The 18,438-nt window shown below is 54.8% G+C and overlaps 1 protein-coding gene across 2 annotated transcripts in view; it reads left to right on the top strand.

Annotated features, from left to right (window-relative positions):
- The window catches only part of MYH14 (myosin heavy chain 14), an 83,424-nt gene that overhangs the window by 49,692 nt on the left and 15,294 nt on the right, over nucleotides 1–18,438 (top strand). For both annotated transcript variants that reach the window (XM_081106754.1, XM_081106753.1), the window contains 11 exons: nucleotides 1,200–1,331; nucleotides 2,104–2,310; nucleotides 5,460–5,597; nucleotides 7,872–7,995; nucleotides 8,539–8,710; nucleotides 10,621–10,833; nucleotides 11,379–11,523; nucleotides 12,573–12,779; nucleotides 15,073–15,177; nucleotides 15,273–15,425; nucleotides 16,637–16,885. In XM_081106754.1, the coding sequence (XP_080962880.1) occupies nucleotides 1,200–1,331; nucleotides 2,104–2,310; nucleotides 5,460–5,597; nucleotides 7,872–7,995; nucleotides 8,539–8,710; nucleotides 10,621–10,833; nucleotides 11,379–11,523; nucleotides 12,573–12,779; nucleotides 15,073–15,177; nucleotides 15,273–15,425; nucleotides 16,637–16,885 (1,845 nt within the window). The remainder of the gene's footprint in view (nucleotides 1–1,199; nucleotides 1,332–2,103; nucleotides 2,311–5,459; nucleotides 5,598–7,871; nucleotides 7,996–8,538; nucleotides 8,711–10,620; nucleotides 10,834–11,378; nucleotides 11,524–12,572; nucleotides 12,780–15,072; nucleotides 15,178–15,272; nucleotides 15,426–16,636; nucleotides 16,886–18,438) is intronic.

The following is an 18,438-nucleotide window of genomic DNA, read 5'->3' on the forward strand; positions in this document are numbered from 1 at the left end:
GGGGAACGGATAGGAGGCAGGAGGATGGAGATTTGGAGGAGAAAACGCAGCTTTTCAGTGTAATTCTCAATAAGACGTTTGAGCTATCAGCCTACGTGCCCTCAGCCAGTGTTAACTGAGCACCTACTGTGCGCCAGTAACGTTTTAGGGGACCGTGATAAAATGGTGAATAAAAATAGACAAAGCCATGCTCTATGGAGCCCTTAGTTCAGGGCAGGGGTTGGCAAACCCACAAGCCAGACGCCTATTTTTGTAAATGCCTGCTGGATGGTGTACTGTCTGGGGCTGCTTTTGTGTTACAGCAGCAGAGTGGAGTCGTTAAAGCAGAGACAGAGTGGCCTGCAGAGCCTCAGATATTTCCCTCGCTGGCCCTTTATTTATTTTTATATGTTTGGTGTGGTTTTTTTTTAGAGAGAGAAAGGAAGGGAGAGGGTAGAGAGGTAGAAACATTGATGAAAGAGAAACATCCATCAGCTGCCTCTTACACGTGCCTCACTTGGGATTGAGCCCACAACCTGGGCTTGTGCCCTGACGGGAAATTGAACCGTGACCTCCTGGTTTATAGGTTGACGCTCAACCACTGAGCCACACCGGCCGGGCATTAACTGTCCCTTTAAGAAAACGTTTGCCTACCCTAGGATGGGGGCTAGGGGTAGGCTTGACCGGCGTCAGTGAGTGAATCCCACAAATAAATATAAAGCTATAGCTGTGATAAGTGCTATGGAAGAGAAAATAATAGACTAGAAAAGACTCGAGCAGAGAAGAACCAGGAACCGCTAAGAACCGAATCCGAGGCGATGGAGCAGAAATGTGGCCAGGGGAGGGCGGTCTGTGAAACGTCATTTGGGTGATGGGTGCGCACCGTGTAAGGTGCGTTTCTCTCCTTGGACCCGGGGCCGAGGACTCTGAGAAACGCCTGCTGCTGGGTACCAGTGTCGCTTGTGTACAAAGGGTTCACTTAGCAAAAAGGAAACACGGACAGGGCTGCTCGCCCTGTTCCCGTACCCGGAAACCCTGCTATGGCCCCCCCTCCCCGCCCCTTGTATAGATGGGACCCTGCCGTGCCTGCCAGGTCCCTCGCTGGCCGGTGGAGGAGCTGGCCTTGCAGCCCAGGAGTCCGGCCCTTATTCAGAGCGTGAGCTCTTGGCTCCCGGGCCAAGCGGCCTCCCAGACACCCCGCCACCTTGACCTCCCCGTAGGTGAAGCCGCTGCTGCAGGTGACCCGGCAGGATGAGGTGCTGCAGGCGCGGGCGCAGGAGCTGCAGAAAGTGCAGGAGCTCCAGCAGCAGAGCGCCCGCGAGGTGGGCGAGCTGCAGAGCCGGCTGACACAGGTGAGGGGGCGGGGCCGTGGGGTGGGCGGGGCTTTCTGGAGGGGCGGGTTTGTGGGCGGGGCCTGGTTACAAGGGGCGGGGCTTGTGGCTGAGGGGGGGGGGCAGGGCTGCGGGGCGAAGCGGTAGGATGGGTGTATTGGGGCCGAATAGGGGTCGAAACTGTGGTGTGGTTTGAGCCATACTGTGCAGGATCCTGGGGTGTAGCCAGGGCATTGGGTGGGGAGGGCTGGTTCCTGCCGGGCTAAGATGCTCAGGGGGCGGGGCAGGGGACCAGCCGGGTAGCAGGATGCTGGTAGGCAGGCGGTGGGCCTCTCTTCCTCTCCAGGATTTCTGGCATCTTAAAATAATGCTGAAGCAAACCTCTGGAGCATTTGTCTGTTTGCTTTTCCTGCACTACTTCCCTTGGCTAAATTGCTGGGCGTGGGAGTATTAAATGAAATGTGAGGTGGTGGAAAGGCTTTCCTGGGGCTGTCTCGCGGGTGGACTGGAGGCGGGGAGGCTGGGGGGAATGTCCACTGGGAGAGGACGAGGCCTGAGTGTGTTGGGGCTACAGGGACAGAGGAGGGACAAAGCAAAGGGAGTCGGGGGGGGGGGCAGAAGGGACAGGGCTGGGGGCCCATGGGGTCATCCTGAGATGAGGACCTGGGGGAGGAATGGGGTTGGGGGCTGTACCTCAAAGAACAAATCAGGGGGCAGGAGGGACCTGGTGCTCCACTGAGGGCCGTCCTGGGGGCGCTGCCTGCTGACCTCTGACCTCCCACCCCACCCCCAGCTGGAAGAGGAGCGCACCCGCCTGGCAGAGCAGCTCCGAGCAGAGGCAGAGCTGTGCGCTGAGGCCGAGGAGACCCGGGGGCGGCTGGCAGCCCGCAAGCAGGAGCTGGAGCTGGTGGTGTCGGAGCTGGAGGCTCGCGTGGGGGAGGAGGAGGAGTGCAGCCGCCAGCTGCAGCACGAGAAGAAGAGGCTGCAGCAGCACATACAGGTCTGATCCCCACAGACCCCCTCCCCTCCTTTTCCCGTCTGTCCACCCTGCCTCCCTTTGCTGCTGCAAACAGTGTCTCTTTTGGCCATACATTTGCAGGAAAAAAACCCTCAAAGTGGATCAAGCAGAAAGAACTCTTTTTTGGGTTTAAATACTGGGAGACTCCAGAAAGGATAAGCTTCAGGCATGGCTGGATCCAGGTGCTGAAGTCAGCTCCTCCGTACTCGGCCTCTGTCCATCCGGCTCCATGGGCCTCCGTGCCACTGCATTCCCAGGCAGGCGCCCTCCCGTGGTTGGCCTTCAAAGCCCAGCGCGTAGTTTACACTTAAGGCACATCTCAGTTCAGGGGCCACGTTTGCATGGGCAATACTTCAAGTGCATTTACATCTCATCATTTGTTCAGTTGGAAAAGTTGATTTACATTCCCAGGTTGTTCCAAACATACTTAAAAGTTTTCCAGGGATTCATTGGGCGTCCGACTTTAAATTTAAAATAAACACAGCCGAAACCGGTTTGGCTCAGTGGATAGAACGTCGGCCTGCGGACTGAAAGGTCCCAGGTTCGATTCCGGTCAAGGGCATGTACCTGGGTTGCGGGCACATCCCCGGTGGGAGATGTGCAGGAGGCAGCTGATCGATGTTTCTCTCTCATCGATGTTTCTAACTCTCTATCTCTCTCCCTTTCTCTCTGTAAAAAATCAATAAAATATATTTTTTAAAAAAAATAATAAAATAAAATTAAATAAACACAATGAAATAAAAAGGGAGATTCAGTTGCTCGTTCACATTGGCCACGCTAAGAGCTCAGGAGTGGGTTTGTTTTTTTTTTGTTTGTTTGTTTTTTTAAATATATTTTATTGATTTTTTACAGAGAGGAAGGGAGAGAGATAGAGAGTTAGAAACATCAATGAGAGAGAAACATCGATCAGCTGCCTCCTGCACACCTCCCACTGGGGATGTGCCCGCAACCCAGGTACATGCCCCCGACCGGAATCGAACCTGGGACCCCTCAGTCCACAGACCGACGCTCTATCCACTGAGCCAAACCGGTTTTGGCAAGTGGGTTTGTTTTTAAAAAATACTTTTATCGATTTTATTTATTTTTTTATTTTACCGATTTTAGAGTGGAAGGGAGAGGGAGCATCATTGATTAGCTGCCTCCTGCATGTCCCCATGCCCCCCACTGGGAATCAAGCCCACAGCTTGGGCATGGGGACCTCCTGGTCCTTGGTCAACGCTCAACCACTGAGCCACAAGGACTGGGCAAACTGGAGTGTTTTGCTTTTTTTAAATATATTTTTATTGATTTCACAGAGGAAGGGAGAGGGAGGGATAGAAATATCCATGATGAGAGAGAATCATGGATCGGCTGCCTCCTGCACGCTCCCCACTGGGGAGTGAGCCTACAACCCAGGCACGTGCCCGGAACCGAACCCGGGACCCTTCAGTCCACAAGCCAATGCTCTATCCACTGAGCCAAACCGGTCAGGGCAGGAGTGTTTGAATTGCCTCCTCCTTACCTGGTTGGTGAGGGTGGGATCCTGCCCTTTGGTTACGGATTTGGCCTAACAGGCGAGGCAGGCAGCAGGTTATTAGTCGAGAATACTCACAGCTGAGCGAGCGGAGACCACGCCACAGAGAGCCGCGTGGGGGCGCACTGGGGAGGATGAATGAGCCGTGGCCGTGGGAGGCAGGCTTTGTACCAACAAGAGGGCGAGGTGGCCCTGTTCCTGCAGGAAGCAGGGATTGGTTTGTTTGACTAATTCCAGCTGGCAGGCGCCTGAGAGCCAGTCTGTGGGGATCAGCAGGCCTGTGCCTGGCCCCTGTCTTACAGCGGGCTCCCTGCTAGGGGCGCTGATCCCAGGAGCAGAGCGGGCAGGCGGTTGGGCTGCTGTAGGTCCCCCCAATTTTACCAGCTGTCAAGGCAGCTCATAATATTGCATCATAGTTTCTGGTTTCACACCAAGGCCTCCACATGTGCCAGTCACCGCCGTAGGGGACGGTGCCCATCGACACGATCTGTTTATTTATTATTTATTGATCAAGATCTTCACACACACAACAGTGCAGCTTCCACAGGACGAAGAAGTGTTTTGTTGATCCTCACCCGAGGGTAATTTTCTCATTGATTTTTTTTTTTTTAAATATATTTTATTGATTTTTTACAGAGAGGAAGGGAGAGATAGAGTTAGAAACATCGATGAGAGAGAAACATTGATCAGCCGCCTCCTGCACATCTCCTATTGGGGATGTGCCCGCAACCCAGGTACATGCCCTTGACCGGAACCGAACCCGGGACCTTTCAGTCCGCAGGCCGATGCTCAATCCACTGAGCCAAACCGGTTTCGGCTTCTCATTGATTTTTAGAGAGAGCGGAAGGGAGGAGGAGAGACACAGAGAGAGGCATTTATGTGAGAGAGACACATCGATTGGTTGCCTCCAGCACGTGCCCCGACCTGGGGTCTGGGGGATGAATCCACAACCCGGGTACCCACTCTTGGCTGGAAATCGAACCTGTGACCCTCTGGTACATGGGCTGATGATCTACCATTGAGCTACACTGGCCAGGGCCAATTATTTTTTAATTCAATTGAAAAGTTTTTCTTTATTTAGCGACTTACAATATATGTTTACTCCTGGGCCTTGAGAGAATATTTGGGATTGTACAGAAGTGAGGAACAGCCAGGGAAGGACAGGAGGTTTTTAGGTGAGAGACCAAGATTTAGAACAAAGACTTCTTTATTCAGGGCCAAATATTTTTTTTAGAGAGAGTAAAGTTGAGAGCAAGAGCGATAGAGGGACATCCATCAGTTGCCTCTGTACCCACCTCCACCAGGAATCGAACCCACAACCTTTCGGTGCACGGGATGATGCTCCAACCAACTGAGCCACCCGGCCAGGGCCAGGACAAAGGCTTTTTATCTCTCCTCGGTGCCCAGAACAGTGCCTGGCACACACGAGGCACTCGGTAAATGCTTGCTGAGCTGATGAATGAAACAGACCAGGAAGGGTTTTATCCTTCCCAGCCTCGTGCGGAGTGTGGACCTGTCTGAGCCGCCAGCCCGGGGGTCCATGGACCAGCCCCTCCCCACCCTCCCCATCACACCAGCCCCCGGTCCCTGGGTCCTCACTGCCCTCCTCCCACCCCAGGAGCTGGAGACCCACCTGGAGGCCGAGGAGGGGGCCCGGCAGAAGCTGCAGCTGGAGAAGGTGACGACGGAGGCAAAGCTGAAGAAATTTGAGGAGGATCTGCTGCTCCTGGAGGACCAGAACACCAAGCTGAGCAAGGTCGGTGGCCCGGAGCCCCCACGGGGGGCGGGGGGGGGAACGCTGGTGGCCCCTGGGCTCCTGTCTGCCTCTGCCCCCAGCCGGCCCTGCCTCCAGGATCTTGCTCACTCTTCGTCGGGGCTGTGTTTCCCTGGAGCCCTTTCTCTCTCCTCATCTCCCTTTGTCACACGGTCACCCAGGCAGCCGTGACTGAGCAACAGCCGTGTGTCATCATCACCTGTCCCTGTGTCACAGGCACCCCAAAGCCGCGTGGCTGGAAACAACGCCGTTTCATTGCGTCCCATCGTCCTGGGGGTCGGCTGCCAGGGCCCCCTGTCCGCCTGTGGCCCTCACAGCGGTCACCGTCACAGGGCGGCCGGACTGGATGTCCGGTGTCTCCGTGCTCCTGTGTGGCCTCTGTCCCCCCAGCGGAGCCGGAGTGTGTGACACAGCAGCGCGGGGCTCCGGGAGAGGGAGGCAGAGGCAGTGGCCTCCCTCCCATTGAATCCTGTCTGCCGCTCAGGTGTCGGCAAACGTTTCCAGATGGTGGACATCTGTGGGCCATTCCGCTTCTGCCACAACCACTCCGTTATTTTATCTTATTTTTAAAAATATATATTTTTATTGATTTCAGGGAGAAGGAGAGAGAGAGAGATAGAAATATCAATGAGAGAGAATCACTGATCGACTGCCTCCTGCACGCCCCACACTGGGGACCAAGCCTGCAACCTGGGCATGTGCCCTGACTGGGAATCAAACTGTGACCTCCTGGTTCATAGGCCAATGCTCAACCACTGAGCCACACCAGCTCGGCCAATTCTTTTTTATTTTATTTTAAAATTTGTTGATTTGAGAGAGAGAGAGACATCGATTTGTTGTGCCACTTCTTTGTGCATCCATTGGTTGATTCCTGTACGTGCCCCAACTGGGAATCAAACCCGACACCTTGGCGTGCCAGGATGACACTGTAACCCACTGAGCTACCCGGCCGGGGCACAGCCACTTAATCCCATTATTGTAGCGAGAGAGCGGCCACAGACTATGCATCACCGAATGGGGGTGGCTGTGTCCCAGTGGAACTTTAGGTATAAAAGCAGGCGCCGGGCTGCATTTGGCCTGCACACTGGTTTGCAGACCCCTGAGCTTAAAGCAGCCACAGATTCAAGAGGTGGGGAGTTAGACTCCATGTCAGAAAGGCACACAGGGAAGAATCTGCCACCGTCTGTAACCAGCCACAGCCTGGGCTGCGCTGGGCACGGGGGATATGGCATGGAACTAACTGGAAAGCCATCGGCGCCCTCACAGGGGAGAGGGGGCTGCGTCCCCAGAGGAAATCGATGTGATCGCACTTTGTAACTTAATTATAAGCTGTGTCGGAACAGGACAGAAAACGGGGGGGGGTGGGGGGGACGGGGAGGACATAGTCTGTTCCCGGCATCAGGGTGACCTGGGAGCTCCGTGGTGCACGGGGGCTTTCTGGAACATGCCTGTATGGATTTTGGAAACTGCTCACGGTTGGAAAAGTACTGCTCTGGCCTGTGCTTCTCAAACCCCGTGTGCCCCGGAACCCCGTGGGGAGCTGATGGAAGCAGACTCTGACGGAGCAGGTCCGGGTGGGGCGAGATTCGGCTTCTGAGGCTGACGCTGTGGGTCCGTGATCCCTGCTTCGGGCCGCAGCAAGGGTCCGGCGCTCGCACAGGGATGGGGCAGGTGCAAAGGACGTTGGCCGCAGTGTCGTTTATAAGAGCAAGTGATTAGACCCCCAGCCGGTTTGGCTCCGTGGATAGAGGGCCCGCCTGCAGACTGACAGGCCCAGGTTCGATTCCTGTCAGGGGCTCAGACCTCGGTTGCAGGCTCAATCCCTGGCCCTGGCAGAGGCAACCAATCACTGTATCCCTCTCACATCGATGTTTCTCTCTGTCTCCCACTCTCTCTGGAAATCAGTGGAAAAGTGTCCTCGGGTGAAAATTTAAAAAAAAAAAAAAAGAAAAAAGAGCAAATGATTAGAATCTCCCTCAGGGCCCATCAGGGGCTGGTGGTCATGAATGGTGCTGTGTTTCCAGTAATGGACGTCTACACTCACCGTGTGGATCGGGCCAGAGAATAGACCTTAGCAAGCATGTCCAACTCAAAGGCTAACACGGGCCAGATACACAAGGCATGTGGCCCGAGGACCGCGAGTCTGACATGTTTGCTTTAGAGAATGGAAGTGGGGAAGAGGTTGGGGCAGGAGGACAGGGCAGAATGGAGGCAGCAGACCCGCTGACGCCCCCGCCTCCCCCGCCCTCACCTCAGGAGCGGAGGCTGCTGGAGGAGCGGCTGGCCGAGTTCTCCTCCCAGGCCGCCGAGGAGGAGGAGAAGGTCAAGAGCCTCAATAAGCTGCGACTGAAATACGAGGCGACGATTGCGGACATGGAGGGTGAGCGTCGCCCGCAGTGGGGGCTGTGCACGCGGCCTGGGGGACCTCGGGCCGGCCGCCTGTGCTGCGGGGCCTCAGCGGTTGTACCTGCTAAATGGGGCAGGAAAGGAGGCTGGAGACAGGTTGGGTGTCTTCTCAGCGCTGAGTTTCTGTCTGGCTCAGGGCCATTCTCTTTGGTGTCCTGGGTCACTCTCTCTCTCTGACTGTCCCACCCACTGTTTCAGACATTTTTTTGTCTCTGTCCCTTGCAATGGACTCGGAATCAGAAGCCAAAGGGACCAAGCGCAGGAGGTGGCTGGGGAGACAGGGGAGAGTGGGGGGGCAGAGAGAGGCAGTGAGCAGGAGTAGGGGCTGTCCTTGCGGCGGGGAGGACAGTCTGGGGTCTGGCCCAGGGTCTGGGGCGCTCCCCGAGAGGGGGAAGCTGGAAAGAGGAGGCTGAGCTGAGCCTCACACACCCGGCAAGGGAGAGCGGGACCGTGGGTCTCCGTGGGAGCTGCGGCTGTGGGTGTGGAGCCCTCGCACACGGTCCCCTCCCGCCCCCAGACCGCCTGCGGAAGGAGGAGAAGGGCCGCCAGGAGCTGGAGAAGCTGAAGCGGCGGCTGGACGGCGAGAGCTCGGAGCTGCAGGAGCAGATGGTGGAGCAGCAGCAGCGGGTGGAGGAGCTGCGGGCCCAGCTGGGCCGCAAGGAGGAGGAGCTGCAGGCCGCCTTGGCCAGGTGCCCTGGGGAAGGGGGAGGAGCGCTTGGCGGGGCGCCAGGCACACAGCACAGCCTGCCGGTGAGATCCTCCCGGTGCAGAGCCCAGCGGAGAACCACGCACAGCCGTGCGCACCCCGCCCCCTCTGAGCCTCGGTATCCCCTTGTGTAAAACGGCCCGGGGGGCTCCAGCCCCGCCTGCTTAAGGGTCAGAAGCGAGGCCAGAAAATGCGTTTTCTTCTCCCCCTACTCCCCTCCCAACCCCGAGCAGCCCAGAGTCAGTGACTTGATAAGAGGTCTGACCATCTGAGGAATCATAATCATTACGACAGCCATTCACGATTATTGAGCGCCTACTGTGTGCCGGATAGGGCAGTGGGTTTTTTAGGTGCTTTTGACCCACTGTGCTTCATGCAAACTGAGACGCCTTGATTATAGGAGAGATGTGCTTCTTAGAATCGCTGGTACACGGTGTATATGTGTGTGTGTGTGGTTAAGAACACACAACTGGAGTCTGACTTCTGGGTTCCATTCCTGGCCATGTGACCTCACCCAAGTGACATTACCTCTGTGGCCTCAGATTCTTCATCTGTAAAATGGGGGTTAGTGTAGAATTAAATAAGAAGGTGCTCATCGAACGCTTGGCACACCCTGGGCCCTCGGTGAATGCTGGTGTGTCTGTTAACCACTTTTCATTATTTTATTCCTGTGGTCTTGTTATTTTCTCCTTTTTTAAAAATATATTTTTATTGATTTCACAGAGGAAGGGAGAGGGAGAGAGAAAAACACCAATGATGAGAGAGAATCATTGATCGGCTGCCTCCTGCACGCCCCCCACTGGGGATCGAGCCCACAACCCGGGCATGTGCCCTTGGCCAGAATCGAACCTGGGACCCTTCAGTTTGCAGGCCGACGCTCTATCCACTGAGTCACACCGGCTAGGGCTCCAGAATGTTTTCATCGCCCCCAAAAGGAGGCCCGGTGCCCACTAAGCTGTCACTCCCATTCCCCGCCCCCCCAGCCCCTGGCACCACCAACCCACTTACTGTCCACATAGGACATTCCCATTCTTTTTTTTTTTTTAATGTGTTTTTATTGATTTTGAGAGAGAGAGAAAGAGAGAGGGAGAGAGAGACGGAGAGGGAGAAACATTGATGTGAGAGAGAAACATTGATCAGTTGCCTCCAGCACACACCCTGACCAGGGACAGAACCCGAGACCCAGGCATGTGCCCTGACTGGAAATCAAATCGAGCCAGCCACCATTCTGTGCACAGGGCGATACCCAATCCACTGAGCAACACTGGCCAGGCAGACTTTCCTGTTCTTGACAACACGGATCATACAGCAGGTCGCCTTTTGCACTCCCGTCGTTTTTGTCGCCATTCCCGCAGCAACCCTGGGAGGTGGCTGTTCACATCCTCTCACAGGCCAGGACCTGCCGTTCAGAGAGGCTGTCACTTGCCAGGCAGATGGTGGCCCGGCAGGGGGTGCAAACCCATCTGCACAGCCCCGGCCTGCCCTGGCCTTCCATTCAGTTCTCTCTGCAAGAGGCTGTGTCCCTTAGGGCTCATGAGGTGGGTCTGTGCGGTCAGCTCTGCCACTCACTGACCGTGTGACCTGGGCAAGGCCTTTCCCTGCCCTGTGCCTCCGTTTCCTCATTTGTCATAAGCTCTGAATGAGACCATGGAGTAAAGGGCTTGCGTGTGGTAGGAGCTTCATAAATGTCCCTGGGATTACTATCAGCGTCGTTCCCATTTTACAGCTAGGTAAACTGAGGCTGAGTACTGGAGGCACATGCCCAGGGGCAGAGCTGAATTTGAACCCAAGACAGGTCGCCCCAAAGTCCTCATCTGGCCTCTTTGCCCCGAGAAGTCACCCTGCCCCCTGCCTGCTCCTGTGGCTAACTCCTTGGTCCTCGTCTGCCCCCAGGGTGGAGGAGGAGGGCGGGGCCCGTGCCCTGCTGCTCAAATCCCTGCGGGAGGCGCAAGCAGGACTGTCCGAGGCCCAGGAAGACCTGGAGGCCGAGCGCTTGGCCAGGGCCAAGGCCGAGAAGCAGCGGCGGGACCTGGGCGAGGAGCTGGAGGCCCTGCGGGGTGAGCTGGAGGACACGCTGGACTCCACCAATGCCCAGCAGGAGCTCCGGTGAGGCGGGCTGCCCGCGGCCGGCACAGCCTGGGCACATGCGGGGCGAGGGAGGGGAGAAGGACTGGGTGAGAATTCTCCATCTACACAGAGATTTAGTAATTCAGCAATTGGTTATTGAGTACCGGCTCTGGCCAACCTGGGGTTAGAGATGAGTCACACCCAGGCATTGCCCCCTGGAACTTCCAGTCTAGGGGAGGGCATATTTGGGCACAGAACAGACCCAATCCAGGACAAAGCCTGCTCTAATGGAGTAGCATTGCATGATAAGCGAAGGCCCCTAAGGCACATCTGTGGGACGGAGTTCAGGAAGACTTCCCTGAGAAGGGGCCTTTTGAACAGGGTTTTGAAGGATGAGTAGGAGTTCACCCTTAAAGCCACATTCCTTGCACAGCATCATTGTCTAGATTCTTTAAGGAATGTAGCATGAGGTCCCCATCCTTGGAGAGAAAGAATAAAAACAAGCACAACTCGCTATCAGGGGCTCCCCCAAAGTCCTTGCCTTCCTCTGTTCTGAAATTCTGTCCCCTCCCCTTGCCCCGAAGGTCCAAGAGGGAACAGGAGGTGACGGAGTTGAAGAAGGCTCTGGAGGAGGAGACCCGCATTCACGAGATGGCGGTGCAGGAGCTGAGACAGCGCCATGGCCAGGCGCTGGGAGAGCTGGCGGAACAGCTGGAGCAGGCCCGGAGGGTGGGTTAGGGCAGGAGTAGGGGGTTGAGGAGGGAGGAGGGAGGGCAGTTCTGGGGGCCATGGTGCTAGGTTGGAGGAGGTACCGCTGGCTGGTTCTAGGCCGGCCCATCTGTCTGGGATTGTTTCCTTACGTATTCATGTCCTCACTTCCCCTTCATTCAGCATTCACTGAGCACACACTGTGTTCCAGGGATGGTACTAGGCACCCAGCGGTGAACAAAACAACCAACGCTCTCTCCCCTGTGGGGTGCCCGTTCTGGCAGGAGCGGCAGAGAGCAGACAATATAAACTTTCCCACAGTACTAAGTGCTGTGGGAAAACGAGGGCCCAGAAGAGGGGATCAGGTGTGAGGTGGGCAGTTTGTGATTTTAAGCAGAACCTTGGAGGGACTGGGTGAGAAGGGGACATCGAATTAAGAAACTGAGGGAGGTGCCTGGCCACGGTGGCTCAGTGGTTGACCTATGACCCAGGAGGTCACGGTTCGATTCCTGGTCAGGGCACATGCCCAGGTTGCAGGCACCATCCCCAGTGTGGAACTTGCAGGAGACAGCCCATCCATGATCCTCTGTCATCACTGATGTTTCTTTTTTTTTTTTTTTTAATACATTTTTATTGATTTCAGAGAGGAAGGGAGAGGGAGAGAAGGATAGAAACATCAGTGATGAGAGAGAATCATGGATCGACTGCCTCCTGCATGCCCCACACTGGGGATCGAGCCCACAACCTGGGCATGTGCCCTGACCAGGAATCGAATCATGACCTTCTTGTTCATAGGTTGATGCTCAACCACTGAGCCATGCCAGCTGCACTCATCATTGATGTTTCCATCTCTCTCTCCTTTTCCCTTCCTCTCTGAAATCCATAAAAATATATTTAAATATATATATATTTTAAAACTGAGGGAGATGAGTTGAGCCATCCCGGCATCAGGGGGGGAAGTGAGTTCCAGGTAGAGGGAAGAGCCAGTGCAAAGGCCCTGAGGCAGGAATGTGCCCGGCCTGCTTGGTGGGGGAACCTTAAACCTTTGCTTGTTTCTCTCCCCCTGCCAGGGCAAAGGTGTCTGGGACAAGACCCGGCTGGCTCTGGAGACCGAGGTGTCTGAGCTGCGGGCAGAGCTGAGTAACCTGCAGGCCTCGCGGCAGGAGGGCGAGCAGCGGAGGCGCCGCCTGGAGTCACAGCTACAGGAGGTGCAGGGCCGGGCCGGCGACGGGGAGCGGGCACGCGCAGAGGCTGCGGAGAAGCTGCAGCGAGCCCAGGTGAGCGGGGCCGCGGTGGTCTCTGCTCTGTGACCTTGAGTGAGACCACCTCTCTGGGCTTCTGTTCGGTCCACGTCGGCCCTGTTGTCCGTCCCTTCCAACTTTTCCAACATCATCACGCATGGGTGGCTAGTATTTGGAGAGAGGTTACTGCGTACCAAACATCCTGTGTATTTCACGGCATCCTCCCGACTCCTCTTTGGTGGCAGTGCTAATCCTGTTCCCACTTTACGTACAAGGAAACTGAGGCCCAGGGAGGTGAGGTTGAGTGTTTAAAGCAGCGGTTCTCAACCTTCTGGTCCTTTAAATACAGTTCCTCATGTGGTGACCCCACCATAAAATTGTTTTCGTTGCTACTTCATAACTGTAATTTGCTACTGTTATGAATCGTAATGTAAATATCTGATATGCAGGATGGTCTTAGGTGACCCCTGTGAAAGGGTCGTTCGACCGCCAAAGGGGTCGGGACCCACAGGTTGAGAACCGCTGCTCTAAAGTCATTCAGAGCTAGAACTCGAACCCAGGCCTGCCTGACCCTGTAGCTCTTAAACCCTGCCATAGCCCAGCCTCCACTCTTCTCTTTGGGCCTTAAATGATCCATGGTCTGATTAGAAGAGGCCACTGTGAATGCCTGGAACCATGTGAGGACAATACCATTCTGTGAGTACGAGGCGAGCAGTGGGTTCTGGGCTTTTTAACTAAATGACCAGTACCTATTATTATTGAGGATACAACCAGCAAAAAGAACAGAGGGAAGACTGACCTTAATTCCCCAACACCCCCACACACACACAGGGGAAAACACCCCACCGCTACACTTCTTAATTTCCAGATGAAAAGTGTGTATTCATTAGAGTAAACGTTAGGCTGCTATAACAAAGAGACCCCAGAAATCATCATCTTGAATAAAATACACATCTTTCCCTCTCAAGAAACAGGCTCAAGCCCTAGCTGGTTTAGCTTAGTGGGTAGAGTGTCAGCCTGCGGCTGAAAGGGTCCCAGGTTTGATTCCAGTCAAGGGCACATGCCTGGGTTGCGGGCTCGATCCCCAGTGGGGGGCGTGCAGGAGGCAGCCAATCAATGATTCTCTCTCATCATTGATGTTTCTATCTTTCCCTCTTTCTTCCTCTCTGAAATCAATAAAAATATTTTAAAAAGAAAAAGGCTCAAGGTAAGCATTTGAGGCTGGCGGGACCCTATGCTCCATGCGGTCACTCACGAGCCCGGTCACTATTCCCGAGGGCGTTGACCTCGCCATCTTCAGAGTGGAATCTGGGTTGTGGGCACATCTGTGCTCCAGCTGAGGAAGGGACAGAATTTGCATACATCACTTGCTTGCATGTCATTGGCCATACCATAATCACATGACCACAGCTCACTGCAAGGGAGGCTGGGAAATGTAGTTTCTAGCTGATAGTCATGGGCCTGGTTAATAGCCGGTCACAGTGGGACCAAGGGAGAATGGATCTGGGGGGACCACAAGGGTCTATCCCAAATGGAACCATGCTATGCAGCCACCACTGTGCCAAGCACTTGGCATATTGCAGGAGTAAAAGTGGCACCAAGAGTCCAGTTTGGTGGCTGAGAGCAGAAGTCCTATCCAGAAGTTTCTTTAGTGTTGGGGATTTTCTGTATTTGTGCTGTCCACTTGGCTAGTGAGCCCTTGAAATGTGGCCAAGTACAGCGAGGAACTGGATTTTTGCTTTTATTTCGTTTTAGTGTAAATGGCTGCATCTGGCTGGTGGCTGCCATCTCGGACAGCTCAGCTCCAGAGCCATTCTGCCTGGGCTCAAATCTCAGTTCCACCAGCTATAGCTGTGTGCTCCCAGGCACCTTTCCTGACCTCTCTGTGCCTCAGCTTTCCTTTATGTAAACTGGGAATAGTAGTGGTATCTGCCTCTGAGGGTTGGTGTGTGAATCCAGTGAGCCAAAAGTTGTAAAGCCCTTAGAATAGTTCCTGGGCACGTTCTGTTTATCCACTCACCAGTTGATGAATATTTGAGTTGTTTCTACCTTTCTCTATTGTGATGTTGTGACTAATGCTGCTATGAACGTCCCTGTACATGTGTTTGCTTGGACATATGTTTTCATTTCTCTTGGGTTCACACCTCAGAGCGGAATTGCTAGGCAATAGGCAGACTCTATGTTAACCGTTGGAGGAACTGCCAGACTGTTTTCCACAGTGGCTGTGCCAGTCACATTCCCACCAGCCGTGTGGTAGGGATTGGAGGTGGAGGAGCTGCTGGGGTCGGCTGGGTGGAAGCCGCCATTGGAAGGTGCCCCTTTCCCACAGGCTGAACTCGAGAACGTGTCTGGAGCACTGAGTGAGGCCGAGTCCAGAGCCATCAGGCTGAGCAAGGAGCTGAGCAGCACAGAAGCCCAGCTGCACGATGCCCAGGTGACCTCTCCCCCCTCCCCGGCCCCCCGCCCTTGTACCCAGCCCCTCCCACCTTTCTGCCCACATCTGACCTCCATTCTCCCCCCCACCTACAGGAGCTTCTGCAGGAGGAGACCAGGGCAAAGCTGGCCTTGGGGTCCCGGGTGCGAGCCTTGGAGGCTGACGTGTCCGGGCTACGGGAGCAGCTGGAGGAGGAGGCGGCCGCCAGGGAGCGGGCCGGCCGTGAGCTGCAGACCGCCCAGGTCCAGGTTAGAAGTCCTGGGGGGAGACCAGGGGACACTTGGTCCCCCAACCTGCTCCTGCTGGTTCCCTGGCTCAGAGACAGCCCCGTTATCCGACCAGTCAGAGCCCAGACTTCTGGGTGCCCATCCCGCCTCTGACTCTCACTCAGCCCCATGACCCGTCGGTGCAGAGCCCGGACTTCCTGTTTTATCACCCACTTTCCGTCTACACCGCCCAGCCCTGCTGAGGCCCCGTCCTCTGCCCGTGGATCCTCCTCTCACCCTCCCTTCACGCCCCCCTGCCTCCGGTCTCTCCTCTCTCTTCCGGCTCATTCTCCGCACGGTCTTCCTGCCCCAGAGCTGGCCCTGCCCTCCCCTTGCTGACAGCCCGGCCGTGGCTCCCGGCTCCCCTGGACAAAGCGCATGCCTCTCAGCCGGGCGTCAGAGGCCCTGCATTCTCTGGTCCTCCCCTTTGTCTTTGGCTGCATTCCTCTCTCCTCTCTTTCCCCACTTCGCTTGGGAAACCCGTTTCATTCTTCAGGACTCAGCGTCAGCGCCCCCTATCGTGGGAAGTCCCTGGCTACCCTCCTCTGAGCTCCCACAACCCTCTTTCTCCCCGTTCCCATGCCAATCACCCTGGGCTGGAACACTCTCTGCCCATGAGTCCCCCCACCACCAAATGGGGAGCTCCTTTAAAGGGGGACCCTGAGTTAGATCTGGTCCCCAACGTGGGCCAACAGAGAGCCTGGTTTATGGGAGGCCTTGAGCAATGCCTGCTGAATGAATGAGCATGGAGTGCATGCCTGCAAATGTCCTCCTTTAACTGGCAAACTCCTGTGTATACTTTAAGATCCATTGCAAATGCCCCCTCCTCCAGGAAGTCTCCCTTAAATGTTCTAAACAGATGCTGAGCCCCTCCTGAGGACTCCCCTGGCTCCCATACCTTAGCCGCCGTCACCCTGGCTGCGACATTCAATTCTCTCCGTCAGACTGGGGGTTCCCCAGGGCAGAGCCCGGGTCTGACTCGCCGTCTTGTCCCAGAGGGAATAGTTTTAATCTTCTGGGAAAGCTGAGGGTTGTAGAACTCACAGCCTCAACCCTCCTCCAGTGCAGTGAGCCATTTCCCTCTTCAGGCCTCAGTCTCCTCATCTGGGAACTGGGGTGCTACCAGCTCACACCTCAGTCACAGCCATGACTGCCACCCACCCTCTCTCTCCCCCCCCCACCCCCCACCCCAGCTCTCAGAGTGGCGGCGGCGCCAGGAGGAGGAGGCAGGGGCACTGGAGGCAGGCGAGGAGGCCCGGCGCCGGGCTGCCCGCGAGGCGGAGGCCCTGATGCAACGCCTGACAGAAAAGACGGAGGCGGTGGAGCGGCTGGAGCGGGGCCGCCGGCGGCTGCAGCAGGAGCTGGACGACACCACCATGGACCTGGAGCAACAGCGGCAGCTCGTGAGCACACTGGAGAAGAAGCAGCGCAAATTCGACCAGGTGGGCCCCCTCGGTACCCCGTACCCCGTTACTCTGCTGGGCCGGCAGGATGCTAATCCTGCCTCCCAGGGTCACTGTGGGCAATGAGGAATGTGTGATGTCACAGCTCCACTGTGAACTTGGGGGGGTGGGGGGATCCTAGGGCAAGATGCTTCTTCCCTCTGAGTCTATAAAATAAGACACCCATTGGCAGCCCCTCCTTTTCCTCCCAAACATGTCCTGAAGGTGCACCAAAGGGTGCTGGCGGAGTTAAATGAAATACATCTCACTGCTCCTGCCGGCTCTCCGTGTGCCTTGGGCAAGCAGCTTTCCCCATTTCAGCCTCAATGTGCCCATCTAGGAAATGGGGATAATAACAAGCATCGGGCGATCTGAAGATGAAACAAAGATCACACAACCCCAGCGCATTAAGATCAGCCAGCCTGGAGTTTTGGATCTCAGCTCAGTCCCTTCCAGGCTGTGTGGCTGGGCAAACTGCTCCACCCTCTCTGAGCCTGGTGTTTTTTTCATCTAGAAAATGGAGGCATCACTATTGGGCCTTCACTTTTGAAAGCTATTTTCGCTGGATAGAGAATTCTAGGTAAACAGTTTTGTTCTTTCAGCACTTGGGAGAGATCATTCCATGATCTCTGGCTTCCATCGTCTCAAGTGAAAAGTTAGCAGACATTGAAATCATGGTTTCCCTGAGGGTCACGTGATATGTTTTTCTAGCTGGTTTCAGTTTGTTCTCTTTATCGTTGGTATTTGACAATATGTACCTCTTCTAGGTCCTACGCATTTTCATATGTATTTCAGAATCAGTTTGTCAGTTTCTGCACCACAAAAATCCTCCTGATTTGAGATTGCATTGAATCTCTAGGTCAATTTGGAAGGAACTGACATCTTAATAATATTGAGTTTTCCGGCCCAGGAACATGGTCCATTTATTTAGATCTTTATTTTTTTAAAATATTTTTTTTATTGATTTCAGAGAGGAAGGGAGAAAGAGAGGGATAGAAACATCAATGATGAGAGAGAATCATTGACCAGGCGCCTCCTGCATGCCCCCTGCTGGGAATCAAGCCTGCAACCAGGGCATGTGCCCTAGCTGGGCCCCAACCGGGAATGGAACCATGACCTCCTGATTCCCAGGTCAATGCTCAACCACTGAGCTACGCTAGCCGGGTTAGATCTTCTTTTTGGGGGAGAGTGGAATGGGGGCTTAGACTTTTAATTTAGCTCCGGAATATTTTGTAATTTTCAGGGTATATCTTTCACATCTTTTTTCAGATTTATTTCTAAGCATTTTATATTTTTGATGCTATTTTAATGGTATTGTTTTTGTTTCAATTTCTGACTGCTAGTGTATAGAAATACACGCAATTTTTGTATATTTTGATATTGTTTCCTACACTCTAGCTATACTCGCTCATTAGTGCTGGTAGATTTTTTTTTTCTAGATCCCATTGGGTTTCTTCCAGTTCCAAACACATGTATGTTTGACTGCCTGGTGCTGGCTTGTGGATTATTAAAGCTCTGTTAATTTTTTTAAAGTATATATTTTTATTGATTTC

Source organism: Myotis nattereri (assembly GCF_964212035.1).
Source record: "Myotis nattereri genome assembly, chromosome: 15".
Classification (NCBI taxonomy): domain Eukaryota; kingdom Metazoa; phylum Chordata; class Mammalia; order Chiroptera; family Vespertilionidae; genus Myotis; species Myotis nattereri.